This window comes from Arvicola amphibius, chromosome 7 (assembly GCF_903992535.2).
Source record: "Arvicola amphibius chromosome 7, mArvAmp1.2, whole genome shotgun sequence".
Lineage (NCBI taxonomy): Eukaryota > Metazoa > Chordata > Mammalia > Rodentia > Cricetidae > Arvicola > Arvicola amphibius.
The window spans coordinates 111,070,953-111,098,591 of NC_052053.1; the positions used below are offsets into that span (position 1 = coordinate 111,070,953).

The following is a 27,639-nucleotide window of genomic DNA, read 5'->3' on the forward strand; positions in this document are numbered from 1 at the left end:
AGGACATGACCAAAAGGAAATAAACTGTTACCTTAAAATGACCACTAACCTTATTATTATTTGGTGAAAAATAATTAGAAATAAAAATTTTGCCTCAACCTCAAGTTTTGGCTAAAAACAAAGAAAATATTAGACATTAATATTTCTATGTTCAGTTTAGACCACTTTACCATTCATATTTCCAGAAGCCATTTCTTGATACTATTTCATGTCCTATCATCTAGAGGGTATATTCTTGGGGGCTTTGAAGAGTAAATAAATATGTATTCTAAACACTGTGTGTGTGTATATGTGTGTGTGTGTGTGTGTGTGTGTGTGTGTGTATTAAACAAGGAATAACTATGTAGACTTTGATTTGCCTAGAACTTACTGTGTAGACTAGGGTTGCCTCAGATCACAGAGATCTGCCTATTTCTGCCTCCTTCTTTCTAGGAATAAATGTGTACCACCATGTCCTGGATGTTCTTTTTAGCATATGCCTTAACAAGCTGATAAGTTTTCTGAGCATGGTGATATCCTGCGGCTTTCTCCAGTGGCCCCGAGGTTTTAAAGAATGCCAGGGAAATGGTTCCTAAGACAGAGGCACTCCAGCAGTAAACTATTAAAAACATGAAAAGCTGGACAAAGGATCTGTTCTGGGGAACAATCTAAATATCTCCAATAAGATACCTAGTGATGCTTTTACCTCTACTGCTGATGCTGGGCACTTTTGAGAACTACTATTCTGAAATACAGAAATCATTATTTTGATTTTTCAAAGTAGCTGTAATTTTGTACATGACTGACAATAGAATCTAATCATGTAATCACTGTGAGCATAAATTCATATCAAGTCTGCTAACATTGATGCCAGTAGTTACAAGTTACTAAGAAATGACATACTTAACAACACTCTAAGAGTGCAAATATTTGATTCATCCTGAAGTGTTTGTAAAAATATTTCTTGATGTTCTCACAGTTTTCAGACTGTGAGTTTTATATAGAGAGATGCAAAAATACTTTAATTAGTATATATTAATTGTACAAAGTAATGATTTTACAATAAGGTTGTAAACTTGTATCTAATGCACTATAATCTTACTCATCTCTCTGAGGCTCAGTTTGTCCCGCTTCTGCTTTACTTCTTTCTCATCTACAATGCTAGCCCACCTGTTTCCATTGAAGCCTCTTCCTAGATCACACATGAAAGAAAATGCACGCTATCTCTATTTGTAAATATGGCTTATATGGCCATGAAGTTATATATTCATAGAGTTTAGTTTTCACAGGAACCCCTTTTATCCTTGTCTAAGTATGCTCTCTCCACCTCTTTAGAGTCTGAGTTCTGATCTGTGAATGTGTTTACTTGGTAAGAGTATGTGAATCTTATGTCATGACCACCTACTTCATCTTTGTGTACCATATTTTTATTAATTTGTTGAGAAGTCCACTCAGTTCCTTTCAGATTTAACTGTTTTCCTTACCCATCCAACTATGTGACCTCTATTTTTAGTTAAACATTTAATGAAAAATTGTCATGCGACATATTTTGATCATATTTTCCTACCCTGAGTTCCTCCCAGATCTATTACTCACCCTAATTTATGGCTTTATTCTCTCTCCATCTCTTAAAAAAAAGCAAGAAATAAACCAAAACCCTAAAACAAAATCAAAACTAATAAAGAACAAAAAGTACCGAAAATGCCCAAACAAAGCAAACTGAGACAAAAAGTCTACAAAAATACCATTAAGTTAGTATTGTATTGAGCAACTAATCCTAGATATGGGACCCAGTCTAGAGTGTGGGTAAAATGCCCAGTGAGACTCCATTAAAGAAAAATGATTTTTTATTTGCCAGTGGGTATCAGTTGCAAAGGATTTCTTGGTTAGAGGTGGGAGCTGTATGAGCTTCCTCCTCTCAGTGCTGTATGGGTGCTGTGAGAAGCAGCCTTCAGCAGCTCATGGAATGAAGGCGATCCATTGAGTCAGTGAACACTCAATTTGACTTTATTATCTAAGGGAGTAAAACAAGTCCTTGGGAAGTGAGGCCTCTAGCTTAACTCTCTAGGGCTGACAAAAAAAAAAATATGACCACCTTTAGGGTCTTTCTATCATTTTCTCTCTCATCTATTTTTTTCTTAATTCTATCCAGAAATATCCTTTCTGTCTATTATTAGTTTTTCCTTAACAGCTTATATACCCCAGCAAAATCTCTCCAATATTATAAAAACAACAATTTGGTTACAATCTATCTTTCACGTGGACTATTACAATGAATACAAGTAAAAAACAACTTGTTTCCCCATCCCTTACATGATTAAACATTTTATGTATTACAGATAAAATATAAGTTGTCCCAAGAATCCATATAGATTCATACTCAAGCAACTAGCTAGAGATTAACAAAGTGTAAGCAAGCAAGGTATTTTTCTCAGCCAATTCTTTTACCGTCAGGCTACATTTTGTGGTTACAAAGAAAGAATCAGTCACTTTATTATTTATCTCGAAAGGGAATCATATAAGAAATCTTAAAAGAATCACAAATCTAAACTTTTATATATGAAAAACAACCAGTCAGCTCTGTTTTACATTCTGAGTACACACACACTCATCAATCGTTTTTTATATCAGGAAGCTGAGTGCAGAAATGAGTCCAAGGAATTGCTCGTCACTCTTGATCACCTACCCATCCTAGCAAGAAAGGTACTTCAGTCAGCAATAGTCAGACTGTTATTGTTCTTGTTTCTTGCAATGAGTCCTTCACCTAACTACGTTTCTTTCTAATAGACTTTTTCCCCAGGTTTTTCACCTCAAAACTATTAACAAAGTCATCTTAACCTAACCTTATGTCATATTTAACGTTTTGCTTTAGCTATGATGCACACCAAACTCATGTACACATCTCTCAACAATAAGATTGAAAGAGCTTGAGCAGGTTTAGCTTTTGGGACACAATTTTTTTAATCATTAACCTAAGCTGCAGTCTAATAGGCTCTTCAAGAGAAACTCTTGAGTCTTACCTTGTTCTTATTTTCTATCCTCTGCAGCTCATTTTATCAGAGGTAGAGGCAACCACATGTCTTTTTTTTTACTTACATTAGTTATCTCAATAAACTAACTGCTATCACAGTCCCTTACTCTATTTATCAAAAGCTCTCAATCATCAAAATTCTACTTAAGCTATATTATTGTATAAAAGAATTGCTTGTTAAACAGTACAGCTTAAAATGAAATCATCTTCATAATAATCCACAGTAAAAATGCCCAGTAGAGTGGGATATTTCTATGAGATACTCACACTACATTAAAGGCAGTGGGGATCTCCCCAGACCCATTCATGCCATACCAGATACCAGAGAAAAATGGCGGCAGCAAACATGTGAAGGCACAGCAGCAACAGAGACATTTTGAAACCCAGCCCTCCGGGCCTTGCCTATCTGAGATTCACCCATCAGAGCTTTCCTTCCTGGTGGGCCAATCTCCCAAACTTCAATTGCTACCTGCTGCTCCTCTGACATGGCCACCAGCAACTCAAGAGCAACAGAGAATTAAATAATAAACAAATTTTTATCATTTTTAAAAAGTATGACAAGAGAAAAATAACCTTTTAAACTCTCAAATACTCTTTACTTATATTATTTTCCATCATTGAATCACTTACTATAGCATTGTGATAGTTCTGGTTTATGTATGAGTGTGTGTGTACATTGACTATAAGCATTCTTTTGGTATTTAAAACTTTCTTATACTGAATTTCCTAACTTCATCCTAATTCTTTTACTTTAACAGTTCAGAGAACTTAATTTAGTAGGATAAAATCAAAGTTACACTTAATAGTTGCAAATATGGGATTTCCTTAATTACTACTGTGATGAAGGGCAAGTATAGAACTCAATAGCAATGAAGCAAAAATGAAAAAAAAAACAATTAAATGGTAGGATAGCAGATGGGAAGTTAGAGAGAAGATTGCTGTATATTATCCTTAAGCTATCATTCTTTGTCTTTTTTCTCTTTTGAAGTTAGGGCTATACTCTATACAGATACTGGGAAATAAGGCCAGGAACCTATAGTCAGAAAGAAAACCATCAAGTATCAGTTGTCCTAAGGGAGGGTTCTATATTGTTAACTAAGTAACACAAGCATTTCATCTGTTTGCGAGTAGTTAGTTACTACATTGAGGTTATTCTTATTTCTGTTTTACAATGCTAAATGAAACAATAGATTTAAATCTGTTTCCTTTGTATTGAAATGGTCATAAATATGACTACAACATTTTTTTGTATTAGGAAATGAAAAAAACAAACAAAAACAGTAATTCCATGTTCCTGAAACCTAGGCAGCAAAATATATTGAGTACTAAGAAAAATGTGTTGTTTGTGATTGTGTCAAAATAATTCAGAACAAAATTCCTCACTCAATAAGATTTATTTTATATTTACTGTTTGAGAGTCTGAATGAACAGAGAGATTGACATTGGAATTGTGATGCAAATGAGCAAAATCCATTTATTTATGGTTTGTATTTTATTTTATTGCTATTTATATTTTATTTATTCTTTTCTCATATAAAACAACCTGATCCAGCCTTCCCTCCGTCCTCTCCTCCCAGCTCCCCTTCCTGGAGGTCTCTCTCCCCCAGATGCATTGATTCTCCATTTCCCCTTATAAAAGAGCAGCTCCACCACCCCCCGGGGATATTTTGTTTCAACCAAAAACAGCCTAACAAGATGCAAGAAGACTAGGCACAAACCCTCATATGGAGGCTGAATAGGCAACTCAGTAGGAGGAAAAGGGTTCCAAGAGCAGGCAAAAGAGTCAGAGACACCCCTTTTCCATTGTTAGGAGTCCCCCTAAAAAACAACACCAACAACAATAACAACAACAACAACAACAAAAAGTGAGGTGGAGTGCAGTGGGGCAGGGTGAGTCCAAAGGGGCCCTAACTTGTTTATCTTCTCAAGTGTTATCTGACAATGAAATAAAATGTGAAACGAATGATGTAAACAATGCAAAAAATGTGAAAGAACTAAAAAAAGTGGCATGGTATTAATCAGTTAAAAAGTCAGTGCCAGCCTTGGAGTTCTTAAGGCCAAAGTAGCTCAAAGAGTACCTGATATAACCTGTCAAAGTGAATGAATGCATGACAGAGCAGTAGAGGCAACTGGTGCCTCGTCATTTCTTCAAGAAATGGGCCATCAACAGGTTAAGGAATGGACCGCTGGGTAAAGAGAAGGGTTTAAGTGTGGGCTAAACAAGTTTCTTGTCTGAAAAATAGCTTAGAAAGAAAAACTACTGAAATTTTGGAAGAGGATAACTGGAAGAGAATTGGATGTAGGGTAGAGTGAAAGAGGTTGGCAGAGGAATCAGTCATTTGGTTTTGATTCTGCTGTATGTACTGGCTTTGTGGGAACCTAGTCTGTTTGTATCCTCACCTTCCTAGACCTGGATGGATGGGGGAGGAACTTGAACTTCCCACAGGGCAGGGAACCCTGACTTCTCCTTGGACTCAAAAGGGAGGGGGAGGAGGGTTGGGGGAGGGGAAAGTAAATAGGAGGAGGGAAGGAAGTGAAAATTGGTAAAATTATATAATTTAATAAAAAAGATTATAAGTAAAGAAAAGAAAGACTATAACTCTCGAGAGAAGAAACCAAAGCATGAAAGTAAAGCGCGACATCTAATGCAAGGAAAATGTTTTAAGTAGGAGTACTCTCACTATTTCCCTTTTCTCTTTCCTTTAGTTTTTTTTGTTCCTCCCTCTCAAAAAACAATTATTTAGTGTACGCAAGGGAGCAGTTAGGTGACAGTACTGCCTATTTATTCACTTTCATTCTCACTATTCGGGCTGGTTTTCCAAAGCAGTTCCATATATATATATATATATATATATACATATATATAGGTATATATATATATGTATATATATATATATACATATATATGTATATATATATATAAAATATGTATTATTTTTAAAAGAATTTCAAAAGAATTATGCTATCCCAGAAATTTCTAGTTCCAGATCATTGAATAACTGTTTCCAAACCTAATTTTTTTTAACAGCTTAGTAAGATATCTACTTAACTTTGGTCATGTTTTTTGCTTCTAATCGCTTAGGGCCATTTTAAAATTTGATGGAAATGTGAATTCAAAATACTAGGTTTGAACATCAAAGGCCCAGCAAATGGTGATGATTAATATGCCCCTATTTAAATAGGCAGTGATAAGTCACTAGGCTATGTAAAATACCCTTTATATGGTAGTCATACTGTGAAAATATTCTTTAATATGTTACTTATGTGGCTATTTTGGTAATTTATGAACATTTTATGTTTCCTCTTAAGATCAAGCTGAAATAGAAAGAATGGAAAATCATGGTGATAGTGACGATAAAGAAATCCACATTTAGAAAAATCAGAGCCCAGAGCCATTGTCCTTTGCTTCTCAGTCAGCCCCCGCTGTTGGCCACATTCAGAGAGACGGGTTTGGTGGGAGGACCTTGGTCTTAGCATAGAGTGGGGAACCCTGATGGCTCCTTGGCCTGGAGAGGGAGGGAGGGGAGGTATGGGTGGAGGGGAGGGGAGGGAAGGGGGAGGAGGAGGGGAGGAGATGGAAATTTTTAAATATAAAAAAAATAAACCATGAAAAAAAAAAAAAGAAATCCACATTTTAGGCTTTTCAAGGAAGGGCTGGCTTTTAAAAGCATGGTATATGCGTACCTGAAGTACTTTTCTCTGCCCCCCTTTAAGGTCCATCTTTGTACAGTTGTTTTGTGGAGTAAGAACAGTCAAACAACCATTACAGTTTAGCCACGCTTTGATTAAACAGTTTGAATGACGACTATGGTGATTAACTTCAAATAAACCAACAAAATAAGCGGAGCCTTGATACTTTACAGAGAATAGAACTCAGACTACCTTTCGGCATCTAGTCTGCGTTCAGGTGATTATGGGTGCTCTATTAGGTCTGCTATAAAAAAATAGGGTAGTTTGTTGCTGCTGCACTGCTAATGAACTTCCACTTTGGTGGCCGTTGGTTGGCAGTTTGAATGTGAAAAGGACATGAATGTATAATGACTGGTAGTTCATAAAGAAAATGAGGAAAACAAAGACAAATTCTTCCAATCCCCAACTATCCTACATCCATTCTTTCTACTCTGAAATCATATATTTCATAATACATAGTATAAATAAACAGATTATTTCTTTCTCAAAATTTAAGGTAGATTTTTTTTCTATCAACTTTGCATCAACTCTTCTAACTTTACACCTAATAATAATACAGTAATGTCTTTTTAAGGCTACTTTCATATACAAAATTCTCTATTTCTGAGGTGTGAGCAAACTGAAAGTTACCTTATTAAAAATATTGCAAGTACATTGATTGCCTTAGTGCTAACATATTTCTTAGATAGCTCTGAAGTGTTTGATGACTTCACTGAAACATTGATACTTGAAATAAGAAGTCAAAATCTATCTTTTGTGTTCTCATTATTTTTTATCATAAATTTCATTTCCCTGTATAGTCTAACTTGTTGGTTATTTTGTGATGTTTTCCATGAAAGTGGTTGAGACATCAGGAATACAATACATTTTCAAAATGCTTCCATGATCCTTCCTATAGTACCCAATTTCTGGATTTTCTGGAGCATAAGACTCAGAAATTTTTAACCAAAAAAGCAGAACTTTAATAGCTACAGCCAACCTCCAGGCATGTGGCAACATGCTTGCAAGAATATTCACAGCTTTGAACACTTCTCCACAAAAGCAACTCTATGGACACACTCAAATGCCATACACCACTGTAGTTTGTTTTAATATAACTCTCAATAACTTTCTGAAGTAGAGATTCTAAGTGTTTCTTTTCCTCCATCTTTCTTCAGATTTGGTTATCTGCTCTGATTTGATTATGAACTCTGACACAAGTAAAGAGCACTCTGGCCTGAAATTAGGTCCCCTTTTAAAAATAGACTGTGTGACAGTTGATGTTTCATGATCATGATATATATATATATATATATATATATATATATATCTCATGAATATATATATTCACCGAGGACCCATGATATACATGCACCCAGTCAGAAGCTACACTGTAATTAGAGCTTCTGTGTTAGTCTTTTCCTCACCAAAATCCCTATATTAGTAGAGTCTATCATGTATTGTTGAATCCATGTATTGTTGAATCCTTCTCTATGCGTATTCTTAAGTCTCTTTTTCTATCTCATCCCCTCCCCCACCGTGAAATTGAAGAGTCCAACACAGTAAAACAAAATCAAAGAGAACACAGACATTACACACTGAATGTAGCTGCAGTTTTCCATCCCACCTACCAGTTCCCGAATAACCATTATGGAGACTTAATATTAATTATAAATGTTCAACAAATAACTCAGACTTATTACTAACCAGCTCTTACAATATAAATAAACCTATTTTTATTAATCTATTTTCTGCCATGCAGCTTATGCCGTTACCTGTCCTCCATCATGTCTTGCTCCCTCTGAGTCTCCTGGCAATTCCTCTGACTCCATATTTCTTCTTCTCAGCATTCTCTCTACTCTGAAAATCCTGCCTAGCTATTGGCCAATCAGCTTTTTATTAACAATAAAAGCAACACATTTTCACAGTGTGAAGAAGGATTATTCCACAAGAACTGAATGCAAACAATTAGTATTTGCAAAGCAAATTCTTTGAAATGCCCACTTATATTAAGTCTAATGAAAATTGTTGGCTAAATATATAAAATAAAATAAAAAGGAAATCATGTTTGGATTTGGGACAATACAGAAGAATGAAAAGTGGCATTGCTCTGAAGCTGTTCATCATCCCCTCAGGCAGTGGGTGCCTAATTATAAAGGAAGAGATAAAATATACCATTGTTAATTCTATTTCATGTCATTGCTGAGGTAATCTATTTCCAACCGTGTATTCAATTGGCATCTGGTGGGGTTGGAATACACCTCATTTCTCAAACAAATTTTAATTCTCTTTAGCAGAAAATAGGAAAATCAATGCTTTATTCATTTGATGGTTCTGTTAATGATTTTTGTGTCTGTTTCTCTCAGTAACAGTTTGTAAAGTTTTTTATCCAGAATTCCACTGAAATTTAAGATGAGGTACATCTGGAAAGTCTTTTCACTATTTGTGTTCATTAGTTAATTTATGTACTAGGTGTTTGACCTTTACACACATCTGTGTACTATATGTATGCTCACAGAGGCCAGAAGAAGCATCTGATGCCCTGGAACTGATGTTAGAGATGATTGTGAGCTACCATGTGGATGCTGAGAATCAAACCTTGGACCTCTGTATAATCAGTCAGTTCTCATAAACACTAAAGTAACCCTGTAACCCCATCTTTTTACTAATTTGGCAATTTAGATTGGTAATTAGAGGCTGTGCTGTCTCTATGTCTTTATGAAATAAATACTTAGCAGAAGTCCAAAAGCAGACAGCAGCTGATAATTTTCATTTCCAAAGAGATACTTTTTTAGTTGCTATGTTTATTGTATTATCTTCATCAATTGTTTCCGTTGTTATACTTGTACTTTTTATCTAACTTATGGAATAATGAATCAACAAATATGTGTTTCAATCTTTTATTAGTTCTTCTGGACTTTTATGCAATGTGTTTGGATAATAAATGCCTGCCATCTCTAAACTCTTTCCAGATTCACTTCTTCCACATTCATTCAACTTTATGTCTTTTTTTTTTCAAGAGAACTTTATGATGCCCATATATTCTTGGACATGTGACCTGATATTGGAGCAAGTCAGACTTATTAAAGTCTACACTCATATAAAAAATGACTCTCCCTTTGCCAACAGTTGACAACTGCCAATAAGCCCTAAGTAGGGAGTAGGATTTCAAGCTCAATTCCCCTCTTCATGCTCTTAGGATGGTGTTACAGAATTTTCAATATTAAACTAAGAAATTACATTTGGAAAAAGAGATTTCTCCTCTCTTTTTCAAAGAACACTTTAGTACTCTATAGTCTCATAAGTCTACTGGACAACTACTATACTTAAGCACTTATCTCAGATTGATTTGAACAGGTTGAACTCTTAACTGATAACAAGAAATGGCTTTAAATTAGCATTTTTTAATCGACTAGAAATTGTTCACTGAAAAAGAGAGTGTTTAAGTGTAAATTAAGGGACCTGCCTCACAGTTTATTAACTAAATTAAACACTTTATATTTTCAAGGCTCAAACATAATCACTAATGCTATTTCTCACAGTGGGTCTCTGAGCGTGCCTAGTACTATTTTTATACCTCCTATTTTTATGAAGAACACACTTGGCCCATAAAAATTAGATAACCCATCTAGGCCCTCACAGAAGCAAAAAGATAGTTACAAGTTGCTGTTTACATATGCTACTTTACAGAGCTAGTCTCTTAGCTCTCTGAACAAAATGAGTTAGAAAACAGAATAAATTTTACTCTCTTGTTAGTGTGGAAAAGCATACCTCATGTTCACACAATTATATTTTATTTTGTTTAGACTATTTCTCTTCTGTTTCCATAATTACTTGTTTAGATACAGGAAAATCATAAAGAAACACAAAATGATTGCCGTGCAGCTGAGTGACTCAACTCTTATTCCGATATTCTTTACCTTGATTTGAATAAACAGATGAGTTTGTTCTTTTTTACTTTTGTATCCTTTAGTATGATTGGCTTTGGCTAACTTATTTAATGATTTTATACAGAGATCAAATATCTTTTGCATTAAATTTATTGTTTTAGTAACTTATTAAAATATGTTTGATTGTATTGTTATAAAATACTGCAATTATGTACGACATTTAATCTTATTGTAGCTATATAATCTTTAATCTTTTTACTTAGGCTTTTGCAAATAACTTTTCATGAGTTAAACAGCCTGTAGCATATAATGTGAATATTGATTTCACATGTTTTATCAGGGATTTTTTTATTTTGAGTATAGCACTTTCAATTGAATTTGGCTGAGTAATATAAAGTGACTCTGGTGTCAATAATACTTTCAACTCATTTTCATGCAAATCACTGAACTGCACAATAGTACTATGTTTTAAGTGGATCCCAATCACATGAACAACTAAGTGGGTTTTGCATCTGTTTGTATATGTCAATCAACATACCACTTTGTAAAGAAAATTGTTCTTAATAGTATCCAAATGTACCCTCATATTAGTTTAAAGTTATTTATTAAGTTGATATACATAATTTATTTTTTTCTCAATTTTACTTTAAGTAATAACTCCATTTAAAATTTGTATTTACTTTTAAGGTGAAGTAATGTTTAGAAATAAAACTGATTTAGATGTTATTATACTAAGATAAAAACATTCTTGACATTTTTAATGTTTTTAAAGAGCTATTCTCTGACACTCTAAACTGGATTATGAGGAGAACTATTACTATATTTTGAATTATATGTACACAGTATCTTGTACCTAATATGCTAGCCAAGTGTGACCACATTTTAAATTATGCTTCCCTTCTGGAGAAAGTGGATTCAGCTTCAGTGCACATTATTCTAAGTTGTAGACTACCTCAATGTATCATTAGTTTGACCGACAGTAACCTACTTATAAAGATAGGGTTCCACAGAAATGAAATTCAAGGATTGCATGTTATTATGAAAAATTCAATAAACAAGAAGATTAAATGCACTGTAATTATTTGTCATCTGATTTTTCATTATCATCAAAACTACATTTTCAAAAACACTAATTTGTGAAGTTCTTTTGTGTAATTCAGGTTTCCTGAAGCCTGTAAAGCTTTTCATATGTTTATGTGCCTAGGTTCCCTATATTTATGCATCATAAGAATGTGATGAAAAATTGTAATTACGAATTATTGGAAATGATGACATCATACATTTACACAGGGTCCTGATGATTTCTGTGTTGTTCATCTCAAATGACTTGAGTGTCTAATCATGGAGAAGGACCGTACAACAATGTACCGAATACAAAGAGGAATGGAAACACTGTTTTCATGGTTTTCTCCTTCTCCGGAGACACAATGCATAAAAGAGAAAACTCTTAAGATGAACGAAAAAGGAACTTAGATGGCATGTGTTTTCAGATCAAAAATTTACTCATCTCTTGTTCGTTCTGTGCGTGTGCTGTTCTTGATCTTTCCAGGAGTAACTGAGGCAACTTGTGTTAGGTTCAAGCAAGTCATGCAAATGCTCTTGTGTAGCCTCTTGACTTCTGACGGTATCTCTGTGCTTGTAGCTTCGAGGTTAAAAATAGGGGTCCAATATTTTCTTCTGATACAACTCCACTGTATAAATTACATTTCATATGCAGGGAGGCCAATATCAAGCTGAAGAAAAACACAATCATGTAAAACAAATAGTATGTCCATATGAGAAGCAGCTGTAACTGAAAAAAAAATTTATTCCCTTTTGGTTCTAAACTGTCAAGCCAAATTCAGGCCCCTAGGAAGCCATCACTCCCACCCCAGCCACATTCAGTCCACCATTAAGGCAGAATCTGACTATTGTTATCACTGACCCTGGACCGAGAATGTACTGTTGTGAGGACAGAGCATGGCAGGCATTCTGGGTCATCTGCAAGGAGTTCTCCAAGAAAGTGTCAACCTTGTTTTAACTGAACCATCTACTTACTGTGGGGTTAGGAGAATGTTTTGCAGATGAAGTAGCTCCCCCACCGCCAGTTCACATTTTGCATGTAATCTAGAAATGATTCATAAGAATAAATGGACTCAAGTCCTATAAAACCAGCTTTGATCAAAATGTAGATATGATCTCAGAGGAAGTTTCTTTAACCTTAATATGAAATTTGTACAGCATGTGTATAGCTTGGGAAATTATGGAATTGTGAAAGACCTACAAAAGGTCTTAGGCTAGATGATACATGTTATTTTATAAACATTAATGCCCTATGATTTTAGGTAAACTGTTTCCATTTCCATGATTCATTTAATTTTTTTTATTTGCCGAGACAATGTTTCTCTGTAACGTTGGAGTCTGTCCTCGAAATAGCTGTTGTAGACTAGATTGGCATTGAGCACACAGAGATCTACCTGTCTCTCCTACGATAAAAATATTTAATCATAGTACAGCATAGTTAAATACAGTTGTCATAGTTAGCTGATGTTGCCATTGTGATCCACCTAGAGAGGGGAAACTTCCATTGAAGTGTTGCCTACATTGAATTGGCTTGTGGACATGTCTATGGGACATTTTCTTAAATGCTGCCTGATGTAGGAGGGCTCAGGCCACTGTCTGTGATGTCATACCAGGACAGGTAAGTCTGAATTGTGTAAGAAGAGTTGCCAAGCAAGCCAAAGGGAGCAAGCAAGCCAGTAAGCAATTCTGTTTGCCGTGGTCTTTGCCTGAGTTCCTGTTCTGGGTTCTTGCTTCCCTAAATAATGGCTTGTAGGTGTAACAGGAAATACAACCATCCTTTCCCCAAGTAGATTTTGGTCAGTGTTTTACTTCCTAGCAACAGAGTCCTAACCGGAGCAAGAATTGTGAGTAGAATTCAAATAGTATTTTCTCTATTAATGTTAATCTGATGTATAAAAATCGGTGTTGAGGATCTTTAAATGGGTTCTCATTTAGTTTCTTTTCTGGAGTACCTACTAAGATTTATAGTGTAAATAATGAAAGATTAGCAAAAAAGCATATGCTCATTCTATTTTGCTTTGCTTTATTATTTCAGCCCAGACACTATTACCTAGAGTGACGGAATCCCCACAATCATGAAGGTAACACTAACTCCTTGTGGAATTTTTATGTTTTAGCCTTAAAAAAAGGACGATTTTGGATCACTCCTGATCCTTATCACAAAGATGACAACATCCAGATTGGGCGTGAGGTGAAAATATCTTGCCAAGTAGAAGCTGTTCCTTCTGAGGAGTTAACATTTAGTTGGTTTAAAAATGGTCGTCCATTAAGAAGTTCTGAGCGGATGGTTATTACACAGACTGACCCGGATGTATCTCCCGGAACAACAAATTTGGATATCATTGATTTAAAATTCACAGACTTTGGGACTTACACATGCGTGGCCTCTCTGAAGGGAGGAGGAATATCTGATATCAGTATTGACGTTAATATTTCCAGCAGTACAGGTAAGAGGATCGCTCATGGTGCCAAATGCTTTTAAAATGACTTGAGTTGGGTGAAATCATTGAAGCTAAGAAATCATTACTTTTTAAATCAAATCTAAATCTTACCATCCTAAGGATCTAGTAAATATTTGAATTGAGACATTGCTGCTTTTATTTTTATTTCGATTTAAATGGGATTTTATAAAAACTATAAATAAAATCAGTAGCAGTGTAAAGTAAAGTTTTCCCAAGGTTTAAGTAAAATTGTCCCAGCTTTTTTACATTAACCACAGTCCCTGTAGCATTAAAAATCATATTAGGAAAGTTTAACCAGTCACTAAGGCTTAAGCATTTTTCTAAATTTAAAATATAATGAAACTACTTGTATCTAAGGCATGAACCTTGAGAAGTAATTTAAGAGTGTTTAAATAAAAAAAAATACATAAGAAATGTGTTTTCTACTAGAGGAAACCTTTTCTTAAAGCTGTTGCCAGGTAGAACTTCTTATAAAATACCATGGTACTATTCCCTCACAGTGAAAATAGCCAAATACAAAAATCTATTGGAGGAGAATTCTTTCCAAGTTAAAAATGAGAGTTTGTTATCCTTTTCTGTTTTTTAAAGTGTTCTGTCTAGATGAGGGGAAGTCCAGAGCTTTTAGGAGAAGATGGGCCTGGTTAACTCTCAGGGTGTTTTAAAGACCTGTGTGTATTTTCCAATCTGTTACCAGATTGTTTTAACTGAAGATCCTTACAGGGTGCTAGGTGGGAACTACAAATTTACCTCATAGAGCTTCATTACAGGAGAAAAGCTCCGTGTTTGCAGGTGCTGAACAGCTGGCTTCTCCTTTCCAGTCGGGCAGCATGTCGACCCTTAGACATGTTTGATTCGCATGCAACTGTGTGCCTTTTCTTGGTTCCCATGGAAGATCACGCCGGATTGGTTTAACTATGTAAAGTCTCTATGAAAGGCTGAAAATGTTCTCTTGTGTTTTGTAATTCTTTGTTCTAACGTACATCCAGTCTTTATCTGACACATAATCTATGTGAAAAGAAGTTAAAATGCTAAAAAGTAATTGTATTTGGATATGGCTCCTATCCTAGCTTAGGCAAAGCCTCTTTATATCTACCTGATATGTAAATATTTGAACTAATGTGATCAGATAGATTTATTTATGATTTCAATGGAAAACAGTTGGCATATATTTATTCAGTCAACAGATATCCATATACGGCCTGCATCAGTATGGTAGGCATCCTTGTACTAAGTGACATTCATGGATGATTTCCCTGTAAAAGTAAGAAAATTTCCAAGGCCATTTGCCTTTATTTTTGAAGGGTAACTCTCCAGATTTTTTACCCATCTACATCACTCTACTTTGTTTCTCCTGTTTTGTTCACTCATATCTTGTTTGAAAACTCATCAGCACACACACACACACACACACACACACAGAGAGAGAGAGAGAGAGAGAGAGAGAGAGAGAGAGAGAGAGAGAGACAGAGAGAGAGAGAGAGAGAGAGAGAGAGATGAATCATTACTTTTATTTAACAGAATCATTTGAGGAAAACGGTTCATCGGCAGTTCAAATTAAACAAAATAGATCTCAAAAAATGAGATTTGTAAAATTATTATTAGAATATGTTCTTATATTCACTTAAATACTGTGTCTACATCTGGTTGTTTGAATCTTAAATATTGTGAATGACGAAGTAGAAATGTTCAACCTCAACTTATGAAATCCCCAAGAGATTCTAAAAGAAAAATTCAAGTTGGCCACCAAACAGGTTTTTGTTCATGAAGACCCTAATAGACATTAGAATATTTGTATTAAATTATCTTCACTCTTTGTTTGGTTTCTAAAGACCACAACACCAGAAATAAAAAGCAGTGTTATGATTTTTAGAAACAGACTCTATGCCTTTTCTTTCCTGCCACACACAGATCTGATGCCTGCTAAGAGGAACTCTGTGAAGACTAGATTTTGCCTCTCCTGTTCAGTGTAGTCTCGGCATTAGGTAAAATACATGGTATATAGTCAGAACTCAATAGATAGTTGTTTAATGCAACTATAATCTAATTTATGAATCTAACATTCTACAGTTACTGCTTTTTCTTATTCTACCTCGATAGTACAAACACTGTTGCCCTTGTTATTCTTTCTTAATTTTCTACTAACATGACAAAAAGTTCTTTAGTAGATATATGTATAATTTGATTTAATGTTTCAGCCTCAGGACAAGATGGATCTTGTAATTTGTCTAATAAAACTAAAAATGTAAGTTTTTCCTTTTCAAAAATAGCTAAGGTATTGGTGTGCAAAAAAATATAAGCATTAAGCCAAGTTCAGGAACAATGGGTTTTATTTGAAAACAGAACTATTATACTCTTCAGTCTGGACACCCAGAAAAATCACATTTTGAGAGAAGGACTGTAGAAGATAATCCTTAAACTAATAAGTGTGTCTCTCTTTGTGCTGAAACAGGCTTGTTTTTCACATTTCTTACAGTGCAATGACATACCAGCGTAGATTATACAGTTCTCATGGATGAGATTTTGGGATTCTACTCATACCATTAAAAACATTATCTCCACATCATAGAATTCTACACTCAAAATGGTACTTGAATATGAAAACAGAGATGTTATAAGCCAGAGTTTGACTAAGGAGGTTGCATAGGCTGTATCACAGAAGAAAGTCTCAGATTTTGTCAATTTAACAAAACCCTTGAGAATAGAGAAATTTAGATGAATTGGTTGAGTGAGTAAATCAAAGAAAATGGAGCAATTGTTAATGATAAAAATAACAGGACATGTGGTTCCATTATAAAAAGCCTGTATTACAAAAACGACAATCAAAAATATCTACATGCCTTCTCAATTTGGGGGTTTCTTAATTGTCACAATTTGAGAAAGTTTAACAATGGCCAAGTGGTCAGTGGTTTTATTATAGTTAAACATTTTTTACATTAAATTTACATCATTTTAGGTTACATTTTTAGATTTATTCTCAACTTTCTGAGCCTGGTATGACACAGGAGTCTACCATTAATTCCTCAGTCGTTACTGTGTTTTAAGGGGTGTATACATGATCCTTAATAAGATGAGGATTTGTTGCCCTGAGACCTTTCTGCAATAGCACAGAAATCTTTCTTTAATCACAGCCCCATAGTCAGCATGTGTGTTCAACGACACTTAAGCCTGATTGAAGTGGGAAATAACACTGAAGGCAACCTGTACTTTGCAGAATTATTAATGGTTTTAAAAGACAATGATGTCGGAAAATGAGTTATATTTAGTTATATTAAAACTTTGGAGAGGCTATGTCTATTTCAGGTTTATTCATTTATAGGACACTAAAAGCTACAATGTACATGACATTGATTATATATTATTTTCCAATTATTTCAATGTTAACAAGCACACAGAGAGTTCTGTAAGTTTGCACATTATCCTTGTTGTAACCATTTGCTGCTTTCTCAATTTAAATAGCCATTCATTTCCAATTCCATTACTAAATTCTTTCCGTGTTGGGATCTATATCATATGGAGATGATTCAGACAGACATTGCTCTTAGGTCATGCAATGAAGAGTGCTCAGGAGCCTGATATAGTCTGCAGTAGGCAGATACTGTTCTTGAACTTTGACCAGATTTCTTTAAATGCCCTGAGTGCTCCTACAGTATAGACACAGGACAGTCTCAGAGAGAGTTTAGATTGGATTTGAATCTTAAAGGAAGCAGAAGAAGCAAACAGAGGATGGGGAAAGTCTCAGAAATGGCAAAGCTGCTATTTATGTCAAATTTATAGCATTGGCACTGATCTGAGAAAATCACAATTGTTCATTCTAGTCTTAATATTTCAATGTTGAAACTATATTTTAGGCTAGACTTCAGGTAACTTAAGATATTTTCCGTGCACCACTGTAAATGTCTCCATTGCAGATTTAAATGTATCGAATTCTAAATGTCACTATTCGGTTTTGTGAGCTATAGATTTTTCATGCGCCTCCTAAGGCAAAATGCATGCAAATTTAAGCCTAAATTATTAGCAGCTCAAATCAAATTCTTAGAATATCATCAAAGAGCTGTTCTTCCTTTCTGTGAGCATAATTGGCAGGGTAGAATTTTTGTTTTCCTGGATTTTTCTTTAAAACATTCCACAGCTTCAACCCCTCACTTCATAGTGAAGGCTCTGGGGCTCATGAGCATGCACACATTCCTTCACATGACTCAATAAGCGTGTGTTTATAGTAAACGCAGAGATATGTATATCAGGCCTTGAAAGTTAAAGGAAAATTGGTTTCCTTTGGAACTCATGTTGAGACATCTGGTGAGCAAATACAGAAGACTCAGCATGGGATTGCAGGCTTGTGTTCCTTTCTTAGTAAGAGTACAAGGGAATTTTATGTGGCAGAAAAAGAAACAAGATTGTGTGGGTTAATCAAGATAGAGAAACATAAGTGCACAAGCCCAGTGATGACCACCTGGAAATGACTTAGCAGTTTCAGCTTGCTGCTGGCCATCTAGTTACTCTGGAAGAGAGCAAATGTCTGCACAGGTACGATGATTGTGCTAGTTAGCTCGGGGCTGTGGTGCACAATGAATTAGAATCAGAAGTGAACACAAGAGCAAAGAAAAAACTCATTAAGCCCATTTCATTGGATATGTTTCTTTGTTTTTTTTCATTTCGTTTTGTTTTCTTTTTTTCTATTTCAAAAGGAAAGACCTAGGGAATTTTGCAGATTAAAAGTGTATTCGTCCAGAATGACTGTAGTAAGGAGTGGAGTGCTTCTGCTAAGAAATTTGAACTCTTACATCAGCATGAAAAATAATGCTTTGTTCAGAGGATAACACCAGCAGTTAAGATTTATACATTCGTGCCCAAGGTAGTAGACAGAGAAAAAACAATTTACCTTCTTAATGCCCAAACAAAATCTATGAACCTTGAACTGACGCTAGAGCCCTGGGCTGGTGAAAAGCTGGGAGCAGTTGTCAGCATCTCTAGCTGTGCATGTGGTTCAGCTACAGCTATTCTGCTGTGCTGAATATTCTACTGATTATGACAGCTAAGCTACCTTAGTGAATAAATGGGCAGAGCTGCGATAAAAACTTTCTTTTTCAAAAGAGGGAACAAGGATATGTGCCTAGCGTTCATGATATGCTGAGCTCTAAGTTATAATCTTGTAATCATATTCATTAACAGGACAGAATGAAACAGATGGGCTATGTGGGCTTGCTAAAAATTTAAGTTGAACTACTATCTACCGATGAAAACACCATCACATCCCTTGTAAAGATGGATGCAAAACCCCTGACTTCCCCTGTATTTCCTTCAATTACATGTTTTACTGACTACCTTGCTAAGCTGACTGCTGTCTGCTAGAGTGGTCCACACTGTAAAACTTTGTATGCTACAAATATTCCTGAGGTTATTTTGTGACTGCTCAAGTCCTCAGGCTTTATCCGTGACATGGAATTGTTTTCCTGCTGCTGATGTTACGCTGTTTATAACTCTTCCATCCCTCCGTTCCTGTGAATACATAAGAACAGAGAGAGGTAATGTGTGCGTGTGTGTGCACGCGCGCGCACACACGCACACAAATGGCTTAAAAGACATAATGCAAAAATAATTAGCTACAGCATTACTAAAAGTGAAATAAAAAAAATTAACACTTTTGAGGCCACGTCATCTTTTTTCGGATGGCCAACTGACCGCTTTCACACCATTCTCAGGCAGGACTGCTTTCCTGCAAGTTAAACTCAGTCCTTAAGTCATAAAGATTGATTCTGGTATTTATTTTCAGGTAGTTTACTGGACTTAAGTCACCACCTGTGATCTTAGCAAACAGAGTTCAGCCACTCACCTTTAATAAACAAATTAAAGGAGCCAAAATAATAGTGAAAAATCAAAAAGGGAAGATTCAATATGGACACACTGTGAAGAAGGACAAAGACATCCAGTGAGAGTCCTGACAGAATTATGGGTTTAAAGGGAAAGCAAACTGCTAATGAAGGAAACAGTCTTCCACATTGTCTCCATTCCCCGTCTCTCCTATAAGATCATCTGTCAAGATGTAAATCTTCCTCTAGGAGGCAGTTTCCTCCTCTGGATGCCCGGAAGGTTCTAGTTGTTCCCTCTCCCAGAAGGAATTTCCTGATAAAATACTAATTTCTTGGGATTCATTCCCTCAATTTTATAATAAGCAAGAAAGAGAGCACCAAGTGCATCTTTTGAGCATTGTAATTCCTAGCAGACAGAGCATTTAAATACCTATTAGTTTGTTATACCATTTCTCAGAATAGGCCAAGGTGAAGGATAGCATTTGGTCATGGTAACAGTGGGGCGATTTTCTCCTGCAAACAGTAGAGCTCCTTCTGTGGCCTTTCCTGTCTTCCTCCTTACAGACTAACCTCTTCTCTAGAGTCGAGAGGGGCATAGGGGCAGTGGGTAAGAGCAGCCTGAGCTCAACTCTACCAACTAGTGGTAGAGTTTTAAGAGGCCATTTTGTTCAGTGAATTTCCCAGGGAGCCACTGGACTACAACACCGCTCTTCCCAAGTCTCTACACATCCTTAAGTATGAGCACAGACCAAGGAAATTAACAACTCAGGGTACACACAGAGATACATCGTTTTTGTCCGTCCTTTGGAAAGAACAGTATGCATGTCAGTCAGTGTTACAGAGGATCGTTATATAATTCATACTGAGCTACAAAAATCTTTCCAAGAAGAATGTCTTACTGTTACCATTGTTTATTTGAGGAAAAGGTTTTGTTCCATAAATGTCTTTTGTGTAAAATCTGAAAGCTCTGTATTAAAAATTTAATATGCTTCCAAGAATTATTAAACATTTATCAGAGTTCTGCTGACTTGAGATAGTCCTATTTAGTTTAGTGTGGGGGTACAGAAACAAATCAAAAGAAAAAAATAGCTAGATGACATTTACCTGCATTCTGGGTTTGAACTGGTAATATAGTTGGCTAAAATGGTAAATAAAAGTAGCAAATTTTCTTAATATTTTAGTTTCATGCCATTTTTTGCATAGAATATTTTATTTAATCATTCTTATTGATTAAATAGTCTGCTGGAGACTGTGGCTCCTAAAGCTATTGTTCCATTTCTTCTGTTTTTTCATTCGACTTTCAAATGGTCAAGAAAGCTTTGAATATTTTAGGATAAAAACACCTACTAAAAGTTTACTAAGTGCCCTGTTAAAATGTATTGAATGATTTAAATGACATTGCTTAACAACACAAAATAAACGTCGGGCATGGCAGGAGAAAACACTTTAGCTGAAAACACACTAGAGTTTTGAAATGTTCTGACTCGACAAAATTCTCCCACAATACTTAGCGCAGTATATGTGCCCTGGAAATCAAATGTTGAGGAACAAGGCTAACTGAAAACAGAAGTGATAGGAAGTGATAGGCAAGTTCCATACCAAGAACTAATACGTGTGTCACAATTGTAGAAATAACTAATGAATACAGTGCACAATCAATCAAAATATTTACTAAATAATTATGATAGAAAAGTGGCAATGGAAAGAAATAAAATTCCATAGAATCTAATTAATAATATTCCAATGTGTTTACATTGAATACCCTTAATAACTGGCAAAGTGTAACATTTGCTTTAATGTGTTACCAAAGTTTATGAAAATGCACAGGGCAATGCCTGACCCTGACCAGCAGCAATCCTGAATGATAGTTGGCCACTGAGCTGGATCAGGAACGAGGCACTGGTCTTAAGGGAGAAATGTATCATTAGACCTTATTAACACATATTTACATAATTGTCCGAAAATGAAGAAAGAGAGGAAGGAAAGCAGGGAGAGAGGGAGGGAGGGATATGGCAGATGTTTTAGGGGCCTAATCATTGGATGACCATTCAGAGGTTAAAAAGCAACAGTTGATAAAAGGCAAATCAAAGTCCCATTAGGGTTCTTAGTCTTATTAATAAAATAACTTAAGAAAGGACAAGAATTCAAACACAGTTTTATTAGAGTAAAAGAAAAACCTGAAGTATGGGCAAGATGTAAATCACAGCTGCTTAGAGCAGAAGGCAGGGAAACAAGCTGTGCTTTGGCAGCTGTCTGAAAGTTAGACACGTGACTGACTCCTGGTGGTATGTTGGAGAGGGAGACTCAGTGAGGTACTTCAGGAGGAGTGGAGATTCTGGGAAGAAGGAAATGCGGCATTGCGACATTTTATTTTAAAAATAGCAATATTGCCTCTTTCTAGCATGGCTTAGAGCCCAGTTTCCTGTGGTGGATTATTGGGTCGCATGACCAATTGGACTGTGAGGTCTCCACCCAAGCTGGAGGTTTTATCCTCTGCAACAGAGGTAATTCATTCTAAACACAATTATAAGAGAAATGGTGGGAAGCATAAGGTCCAAATATGTTCAAGGATTTTATAATGAATAAATATTTCTTCTATTTCCTCAGCAGTGGACACTACTTTTGTGTTTTGAGGAAGTGTTCTGGGAGGAGTTCAGGTACAGCTAAATATGAGGGAGCAACAGTAGTCAGCTCTGCAGAGGAGTAGATATATCATTGCCCTTGCAGAATTAGCTTTTTAGGGAAAAAAGGGGGAGGGCGGGCCCTGTGATTCAAACCTTAAGGTGGGTGAGCATTAGAAAAAAGGGTACAATTGCATTAAAGCAGTGTAACGGAGTCTTAAAAGGAAGGAGACACTCCTTTGAATCTTAGAGAGGAACCTCAGAGAGAAGGATAGCTTAAAGTAAGATTAAGAGACCTCATTAGTGAGACATTGAAATTCTAACACTAGGCCACTGTGAGGGAAATGGAAAACCTTTGTCGAGTGTCTCCAGAGTTTGAAGACTCAACCAAGTTGTTCTCTGTATAAGAACAGAATTTCTCAGTATTCAGGCACCAGGTGGAACAGTTGCAACCTACAGACAATTTGTTGTTTTGAGTTGAGAGTTTATGCTGTAGTCCATTCTAGAGTGGAACTTGCTATGCTGTTGAAACTAGCCTTGAACTCCTGGCACTCGTCCTTCCAAATTACTCACGTGAGCCACCATGCCTGGTTTCAAAAACCAAAACCAAAACAGAACTTCCTTTATATCTTTATATGTCTGTTTGCTTGTTGTGATGCTGAAGATTTAGCCAAAGGCGTTATGCACACTATACAAGCCTTCTACTGAACTGTCTCCTGAGATTTTTTAAAATTTTTTGTATATTTCTGAAGAGACCAGAAGAGGGCATAAGATACCCCTGTAACTGGAATTAAAGGTGTGAGCCCTGATGTAGTTGCTGGGCATTGATCCTGGGTCTTCTAGAAAAGCTCTTGGCTTTTCTTGGCCAGTGAGCTATCCCTCCGGTGCCTCCCCTAGAGAGTTAAGTATCATTTTGTAGTTGGCAAAGTCAGAAGTCAGAGCTATGTATTTCAAGAGTTACAAGACAGAGTATAGAAGTAAGATTAATACAAAGATACCCCTAACACATTATTGTGCGAACACATACATGTGTTATCTGAAGTAATTAATTATGGGATTATTTATTTTTGTTGTTAAATAACAGTAAAATCTAGAAACAATAACAGAACAATATAGAAAACCCTTAAAGTGGAATTTGGGTCTTAAAACCAGGGTATCATATATTCTGAATATTTTAGAATAAATTTAAAAAATATAAGTGGGTTCCAGACTCCATGTTCTTGTTTCATAAAATGTTTAAATTCTTTTTTTTATATTTTAGTTTTGTCTGTTTGAGTGTGCACCTGTATTTGGAGAGTGTATATAGCTCTAATTTAAATATCAGCAGTACTTCTGGAAAACTTAAAGTACATTAATAGAGATTACATTGTCTATGTTAAAAAGATAGTTTTAAAGTTTCTTTGTATCATATTAGGCTTTTAAAATTTAGGAATGCTACTTAGGCAGCATAAAGAGTGAGTACTTGTCTCAACCTTCTTAAATAATATGCTGAGGGTTTTGAAAGCTGGATATCACACACAGGAAATTGAGACATAAACATTTTTCAATAAGTATGATCTTTAGAGTATTTATTACATTCTAAATCCTAAGCTAATCACTACAGTTGGAATGCAGGATACCATTTTATCAGGTATTGTGGTTTCACTTACATTTTATTGAATACATTCATTTATTGACAATTGACATGTTTGTATATGGTACATTCAACTTACCACTCCCACAGTATATCATGCCCTTTCGCTTTGGTTTGTGACCCTCTTATTGTAAGTTGAGCAGTCTGAGTGGGCACGGGTTTGAAACTATCTATAGGAATCAGCTGTGCTCTCCATTTGGTTCTCAATTGAAGACAACGATTGCCCAAACCTTGGTTCTGAGAGGGTAAGGTTTGTGAGCATCTCCCCATCCATGATTGTCTATGAAGAGAACCACTCTTTTGCAGGCCCAGTGCAAGGCACTCAGTTGTTTTGAGATTGTTGTATTTGCAAAACAGTGTCATACCCTGAAGATACAGTATTTCTCGTCTAGAAAGCACAGCTTTGGAACCATATGTCATTTTCCTCAGGGCTCCTCAGTAGCGACACAAGAGGTTGGATATAGGTCAGTTAATGGGCAGAATTGCGTTTGTCACACAAACACCAGTGGATTGAGCTCACTTAATGAGATTTGGATCTATAAATATGTACCGTGGGATAGGTAATTCTGGTGGGTATACAAATTTAGGAAGTCTTCTAATATGGCCGACTCTGAAGACCTACTGGGGGACAGTTCAGGTTCAGGACTGTATGCTTCAGAAGGATGGATAATAAAGGCTTTCAGGGTGCAGGAAAAGCTGAGAAGACTAGGTTACTCCCAAGTCCATGAAAGTCAATATTTCAGAACTCCAGAAGTTTTGTAGATCCTTCAGTACCGATGAATAGATTAAAATTTGTGAAATGAGAGAGAAGTATATCATGAAACCTTTTAAAGAGATGGTTTGCATATTACAAAATACGTGGGGAGTTTAAAAGTAGAAAAAATAAGATGGCACTTGGACCAATGTCTTTTTCCAATATGCACTTAGCATGAATTACAAATGACTGTAAAAGTTACATTAGTAGTACACTTTTACCAAGTCTGTCTAAATAATATTTGTAAGCAACATTCTTCAGTTGACATTTTAACAGAAATCTCGTTTGAAAATCAACTATAACATAAAGCATACCTCACAAACCCCTAGATCAGAATGAGTTGCCACAATCGATGGCATTATATACACCTCTTTGTGGTTTTGAAATTGGGTCCATAATTTTAGAGCTGCATTCTGCACCTCTCAGAAATGCAAAATGCATCGTAAGATGCATGCTTGCTGCCATGCAATGTTAGTGAGGACTCCGTGTGTTATATGCAAACTCTCCTCCTATTTCCTTTTAATTGACCAGTCATCAACCAGCAGATCTGTTAATTAAAACTCATTTGCTCGAAGGAACATGTGGCCGTGATCTGAGGAGGGAACATTGCGTTCGCTGGTCCTTTCATTTTACTCTTGATAAGGCATAAAGGAGCCAGCTCCGTCTCATGTCAAAATGTTTATTAAGACGGCAATCGTATCTATTTCCAGAGAATCAGGCATCTCCAGTGGGGCACAATCAGTGCTGTAATTAGGGAATTTGTAAACTACAGGCATTGTCCGCAGTGATCATTTATACGCGGCCTAACAATGTCACACGGGTTCTATAAAGAGACAAAAGGCCTTTTTGTTGTACAAGAAAATTGATTTTTTTCTAACCATTCTCTTTTGAAGAGTTTAGTGGTGTGAGCAACAGTTGCTGCAGAAAATAAAATAAATTTTAGATTGTTTTGAAGCATCTCTTACCATGCTTTTACAAAACACATTTGGTATATATCATCTGTCTTCCTTTAAATTCAGAGTTCTTTCACCATCGGAAAGCAATGCCATAATTAACATGATCACACAATTCCCATTCACTTTCTAGTCTGTGGTTTTCATGGCTACACCCTGACCTTTCTGAAAATGGACAGCACTGACATTTTGTCATCCTCATAAGGGAGAAATGGATCTATTTAGGGATGTCCAGACCTCATTACTTCAGAGAAAAAGAACGAGAGCTGGATATCTATGTAGCCTGCCATTTATGATACTATCAAGACATAGAAATCAAATTATTGCCTGTAATGGCAGACAAATGTAAGCTTCTTCCCTTAGGATGTCTTTAGATGAGCCTCCAGATACTCGTTGGGTACATTTGTATCCTCCCCAAGATGTTATTTTCCTCAAAGCAGCCTTATAGTAATGTATTGTATCTTCTCAACTACTGGAAATGGCAAATGTGTGGATGTGTCTGTGTGTGTTTGTGTGTATATTTGTGTGTGTGTTTCTGTGTGTATATTTTTATTTCTATAAACATTTGTGTGGTTGGATATGCACCTGTGCTTAATAGTTGAGATGAAATATGGTCTATACTCTTAATATAGAAATGTGTATATAACAATATAGCATAATATGTAATAGTATGGTAAACATATTAGTGATATGAAGATGACTAACTTGTATTGTGTAGTTACTATATCTAGTGCTTTTCCTTTATACAGCATATATATGTAGAAAACACACTATAACTATAAAAGAGTGTAAAGTAGGTATTATTGTGTTCACTCTATATAAACAGAGGGTCAGACTAGACAATGTTCCCCAAGTTACCAGCACTTGAAGCTAGCCACTCAACCTAAGACTCATTTTCTGTAAGTCTGTTTAGGGGCACTTTGCTCTGCAGTGTGCAACATTCGCTTTAAATTTGTACTAAATGTTCCTCTCAGCCATCTAATTTAATTCTTCAGATGAGGAAGCAACTGCCATCTTCCCATTGCTAAGATTATGCATTTTATATGTGATGAGGTTCTTTGTCTAAGCCAAACTTTTAATCTAGCTTTTAATTTTTAATTTCTTTCAAAGATGTATTTTTATTCTTGTATATACATATATGTATACACACAGACACACACACAGCACATACACACACAGACACACACACACATATATATATAGGTATATATATATATGCCTATATATATACCTATATATATATATATGCTGTGAGTGTGTATTTCACATGTATGCAGGTGTTCTCATCGGCCGGAAGTGTGTGTGTTGGATCCCTAAGAGCTGAAGTTAGATGTGTTTTTCAGTCACATGATACGGGTTCTGGGAAATGAACTTAGATCCTCTTCTGGAAGAGCAGTAAGTGCTCTTAACCACTAAACCATCTGTCACAGTCTTCTAAATTTTTAACCTAATATAATTAAAATTCCTGAAAACCCTCCATGCTCATTTTAAACAGTGTTCTAATTAATAAATTATTATGAACAATTACAGCTTCTAAAAAGTCCACATGTTTATCATTTCCCACAAAACAGTGTAACTTGATGTTGGTGAGTGGCCTAATACGTGCCTCTTGTCTGCACTCTTAAATGTATTCACCTATGGAAAGAGCTAAAATACACGTTAAAGTAGTAAGTCTAGCATAGGCTACATATTTTTATATGATGTCCTGCACTTCTTAGTTCCATGAACTTTCTACCATGCTAGGGGAAAATGCTGGTACACACACACACACACACACA

General features: G+C 35.8%; 1 protein-coding gene across 1 annotated transcript in view; it reads left to right on the forward strand.

Moving 5' to 3' along the window:
- The window catches only part of Mdga2 (MAM domain containing glycosylphosphatidylinositol anchor 2), a 702,900-nt gene that overhangs the window by 509,855 nt on the left and 165,406 nt on the right, over window positions 1–27,639 (forward strand). Inside the window, exon 7 of the mRNA XM_038337153.1 lies at window positions 13,749–14,078. Within this exon, the coding sequence (XP_038193081.1) occupies window positions 13,749–14,078 (330 nt within the window). The remainder of the gene's footprint in view (window positions 1–13,748; window positions 14,079–27,639) is intronic.